This window comes from Coregonus lavaretus (genome assembly GCF_964263955.1).
Source record: "Coregonus lavaretus genome assembly, chromosome: 17".
Classification (NCBI taxonomy): Eukaryota; Metazoa; Chordata; class Actinopteri; order Salmoniformes; family Salmonidae; genus Coregonus; species Coregonus lavaretus.
Genome location: NC_140004.1, coordinates 49,501,183 through 49,506,078, shown reverse-complemented (window position 1 = coordinate 49,506,078; position 4,896 = coordinate 49,501,183). Strand labels below are relative to the sequence as shown.

At 48.5% G+C, this 4,896-nt stretch overlaps 1 protein-coding gene across 2 annotated transcripts; it reads left to right on the top strand.

Moving 5' to 3' along the window:
* Positions 1–474: 474 nt before the first annotated feature.
* On the top strand, positions 475–4,877 carry LOC311144309 (uncharacterized protein). 2 transcript variants are annotated; one of them, XM_084180343.1, is made up of 5 exons: positions 475–4,135; positions 4,223–4,288; positions 4,355–4,600; positions 4,655–4,720; positions 4,781–4,877. In XM_084180343.1, the coding sequence occupies exons 1-5, from the start codon at positions 3,341–3,343 to the stop codon at positions 4,874–4,876; spliced, it is 1,269 nt and encodes a 422-aa protein (XP_084036469.1). In that variant the 5' UTR covers positions 475–3,340; the 3' UTR covers position 4,877. The 2 variants fall into 2 exon arrangements, with proteins under 2 accessions (XP_084036469.1, XP_084036468.1); XM_084180342.1 differs by having other exon boundaries at positions 4,355–4,720.
* The last annotated feature ends 19 nt before the right edge of the window (positions 4,878–4,896 follow it).

Genomic DNA, 4,896 nt, shown 5'->3' with positions numbered 1-4,896 from the left:
ACCTTTTGTGGTGCCTATAACTTTGGCTCCATACTGTAATGATAGTTACTACTAGGCTCATGTCACAACATAATAATAATAATAATAATAATAATAATAATATGCCATTTAGCAGACGCTTTTATCCAAAGCGACTTACAGTCCTGCGTGCATTCATTTTGTGTATGGGTGGTCCCGGGGATCGAACCCACTACCTTGGCGTTACAAGCGCCATGCTCTACCAGCTGAGCTACAGAGGACCACATGATTTATACAGTTAATTAGTAATTCCGCAATATCCGACAAATACAGAAAGTATATAAAATATGAACGATGATGCAGCCATAGAGTGGGTCTCCCTTGGGAAGGTCTTTGGCGTTTAACAACCACCTGAAAAATACCAGTTGACACCAGCAGATGGAGACACTGGAAACGAGTAGCACTATTGACCACAATTAACCAGCCAGACTGAAGACAAGACAAACCCAGGTCATTTTAATTACATTTATTGTTATATGGCAATAAGTTCCAGGCACTTTAAACTTCAACCAGATCAAAGTATCTCCTTTCCTTCTCAATGTTCTACTACAACAGGACAATACACTTACCAGCTCCAACACATTACAATACATACAAGGAAATACAATGATATTTGCATTAAAAACTATACCTAGATAAATATATAACTTCATGTAACATTAAGAAGTAATAGGTAATATTCAAAATACTGTGATTGTTAAATACATAGAAATTAGATAGTTACAAATGAAATAGATTTGTATAAAAGTAGAATTTATATCCAATCCAGAGACGATTGAGTTACAATTCTCCATTTGAGTTGTGAAGGTGGTGTTGACAGACCCAGTAAAGGTGTCAGGCAAGTAAAGAAAACAACTTGATGATATGATATGATATGATATAATATGTACAAACATTTAGTCTAAATGAAAGGCTCTATTGTGGGTGACATAAGGCATAAGAATCTAATATATACCAACTGTCTCCTGTGGTGATGATAAACACGATGGTGGTGATGATGGTAGTTATGGTAATGATGAATAGGCCAACTAACTAGCTAGCAAGTATGGAGCGCTGCAGCACCGGAAGTTTACTGGGGAACCTCTTGTTTTTTATTTTCTTTATTTCACCTTTATTTAACCAGGTAAGAAGCCAGTTGAGAACAAGTTCTCATTTACAACTGCGACCTGGCCAAGATAAAGCAAAGCAGTGTTTGCACGTGCATACAGAAAGTGTTATTGTTTTGACAGTTGAAAAGGTCTATAGTCTGGATAAGTAAGTATCCTTATCTGAGCCAAACCAGCCCATAGGGCAGGAACCTATCTCATGCCTATCTCTCTCTTGTGAGGCAGCTTGATGTACACGTTCACTGCCTGGACAGGACGCTTATCTACTGCAGCCCATATCTAGAATACAGTATATGTGTTTCTATGAAGTCCAGCTCCTCAAGTAGTATGGCCTCTCTCCTCTCCCCCCTCCTTCTCTCTCTCTCTCCTCTCTCTCTCTCATTCTCTCTCTCTCTCTCTCTCTCTCCCCCTCCTTCTCTCTCTCTCCTCTCTCCCTCATTCTCTCTCTCCTCTCTCCCTCCTCTCTCTCCTCTCCCCCACCTTCTCTCTCTCCTCTCTCCCTCCTCTCTCTCCCCCTCCTTCTCTCTCTCTCCTCCTCCTCCTCTCTCTCTCCTCTCCCCTCTCTCTCCTCTTCCCCTCCTTCTCTCTCTCTCTCCTCTCCCCCTCCTTCTCTCCCTCCTCTCTCTCTCCTCTCTCCCTCCTTCTCTCTCCTCTCCCCCTCCCCTCTCTCTCCTCCTCCTCTCTCTCTCCTCTCTCTCTCCTCTCTCCCTCCTCTCTCTCTCCTTTCCCCCTCCCCTCTCTCCCTCCTTCTCTCTCTCTCCTCTCTCTCTCCTCCTCTCTCTCTCTCCTCCTACTCTCCCTCTCCTCTCTCTCCCTCTCCTCTCTCTCTCCTCCTCCTCTCCTCTCTCTCTCCTCTCCCCCTCCTCTCTCCCTCCTCTCTCTCTCTCTCTCTCTCTCCTCCTCCTCTCCTCTCTCCCTCCTCTCTCTCTCTCCTCTCCCCCTCCTCTCTCCCTCCTCTCTCTCTCTCTCTCTCCTCTCCCCCCTCCTTCTCGCTCTCTCCTCCTCCTCTATCCACTGCAGAGTAGACAGAATGCTGGTGGTGTCTTTCAGGCAGCTAGATAGCTACAGTAAATAACACATTTCTCTATACATTCAGTTTAACAAGGGCACTTTGGGATGTTCATATAGAAGACTGACCAATACCAGCTCATCTTATTACAAGACTGACCAATACCAGCTCATCTTATTACAAGACTGACCAATACCAGCTCATCTTATTACAAGACTGACCAATACCAGCTCATCTTATTACAAGACTGACCAATACCAGCTCATCTTATTACAAGACTGACCAATACCAGCTCATCTTATTACAAGACTGATCAATATATTTAATCTTTCATCATGGTCTTTAAACCCAGGGAACCTTTCTGGTTGGACCACATGGTCAATAAACCCAGGGAACCTTTCTGGTTGGACCCCATGGTCAATAAACCCAGGAAACCTTTCTGGTTGGACCCCATGGTCAATAAACCCAGGGAACCTTTCTGGTTGGACCCCTATGTCAACAAACCCAGGGAGGGAACCTTTCTGGTTGGACCACATGGTCAATAAACCCAGGGAACCTTTCTGGTTGGACCCATGGTCAATAAACCCAGGGAACCTTTCTGGTTGGACCCCATGGTCAATAAACCCAGGGAACCTTTCTGGTTGGACCCTATGGTCTTTAAACTCAGGGAACCTTTCTAGTTGGACCCCATGGTCAATAAACCCAGGGAACCTTTCTGGTTGGACCCTATGGTCTTTAAACTCAGGGAACCTTTCTAGTTGGACCCCATGGTCAATAAACCCAGGGAACCGTTCTGGTTGGACCCCATGGTCAATAAACCCAGGGAACCGGTCTGGTTGGACCACATGGTCAATAAACACAGGGAACCTTTCTGGTTGGACCACATGGTCAATAATCCCAGAGAACCTTTCTGGTTGGACCACATGGTCCTATCAGGTTGTCAGGGGGTGGGGCCAAAGTCTGTCCCTGGGGTTGAAATCCTCCGTGGTTGGTTGGTTGGTGTCATGAGACTTGACCAATGGGCGGCGGCGCTAGTCAAACATGCCCCTCCTGGTGGGACTGGGAGACATCTTCCTGCTCAGACGAGGGGTCCCCTGGAGACACACACAGACACCACACAACACACACACACACACACACACACACACACACACAGTTCATATTAGAACTTCAGCAGGAGAATAGTTGCTCTGCTCAAAACTAAAATATGTTGTCAAGAAGTGATTTCAGGGCTAGCAGCTCTGGTAGGGTTAGAGGTCAGGGAACAGAGGTGAGGGTTAGGGTTAGAGGTCAGGGAACAGAGGTGAGGGTTAGGGTTAGAGGTCAGGGAACAGAGGTGAGGGTTAGAGGTCAGGGAACAGAGGTGAGGGTTAGAGGTCAGGGAACAGAGGTGAGGGTTAGGGTTAGAGGTCAGGGAACAGAGGTGAGGGTTAGGGTTAGAGGTCAGGGAACAGAGGTGAGGGGTAGGGTTAGAGGTCAGGGAACAGAGGTGAGGGTTAGAGGTCAGGGAACAGAGGTGAGGGTTAGAGGTCAGGGAACAGAGGTGAGGGTTAGGGTTAGAGGTCAGGGAACAGAGGTGAGGGTTAGGGTTAGAGGTCAGGGAACAGAGGTGAGGGTTAGAGGTCAGGGAACAGAGGTGAGGGTTAGGGTTAGAGGTCAGGGAACAGAGGTGAGGGTTAGAGGTCAGGGAACAGAGGTGAGGGTTAGGGTTAGAGGTCAGGGAACAGAGGTGAGGGTTAGAGGTCAGGGAACAGAGGTGAGGGTTAGGGTTAGAGGTCAGGGAACAGAGGTGAGGGTTAGAGGTCAGGGAACAGAGGTGAGGGTGAGGGTTAGAGGTCAGGGAACAGAGGTGAGGGTTAGGGTTAGAGGTCAGGGAACAGAGGTGAGGGTTAGGGTTAGAGGTCAGGGAACAGAGGTGAGGGTTAGAGGTCAGGGAACAGAGGTGAGGGTTAGAGGTCAGGGAACAGAGGTGAGGGTTAGGGTTAGAGGTCAGGGAACAGAGGTGAGGGTTAGAGGTCAGGGAACAAAGGTGAGGGTTAGGGTTAGAGGTCAGGGAACAGAGGTGAGGGTTAGAGGTCAGGGAACAGAGGTGAGGGTGAGGGTTAGAGGTCAGGGAACAGAGGTGAGGGTTAGGGTTAGAGGTCAGGGAACAGAGGTGAGGGTGAGGGTTAGAGGTCAGGGAACAGAGGTGAGGGTGAGGGTTAGAGGTCAGGGAACAGAGGTGAGGGTTAGGGTTAGAGGTCAGGGAACAGAGGTGAGGGTTAGGGTTAGAGGTCAGGGAACAGAGGTGAGGGTTAGAGGTCAGGGAACAGAGGTGAGGGTTAGGGGTCAGGGAACAGAGGTGAGGGTTAGGGTTAGAGGTCAGGGAACAGAGGTGAGGGTTAGGGTTAGAGGTCAGGGAACAGAGGTGAGGGTTAGGGTTAGAGGTCAGGGAACAGAGGTGAGGGTTAGAGGTCAGGGAACAGAGGTGAGGGTTAGAGGTCAGGGAACAGAGGTGAGGGTTAGAGGTCAGGGAACAGAGGTGAGGGTTAGGGTTAGAGGTCAGGGAACAGAGGTGAGGGTTAGGGTTAGAGGTCAGGGAACAGAGGTCAGGGTTAGGGTTAGAGGTCAGGGAACAGAGGTGAGGGTTAGAGGTCAGGGAACAGAGGTGAGGGTTAGGGTTAGAGGTCAGGGAACAGAGGTGAGGGTTAGAGGTCAGGGAACAGAGGTGAGGGTTAGGGTTAGAGGTCAGGAACAGAGGTGAGGGTTAGGGTTAGAGGTCAG

Coding starts and splice junctions, on each gene's coding strand:
- LOC311144309 (XM_084180342.1), top strand. CDS start 3,341: ATGTTGTCAAGAAGTGATTTCAGGGCTAGCAGCTCTGGTAGGGTTAGA. Junction 4,136..4,222: donor TTAGAGGTCAGGGAACAGAG/GTGAGGGTTAGA, acceptor CAGGGAACAGAG/GTGAGGGTGAGGGTTAGAGG. Junction 4,289..4,354: donor TTAGAGGTCAGGGAACAGAG/GTGAGGGTGAGG, acceptor CAGGGAACAGAG/GTGAGGGTTAGGGTTAGAGG.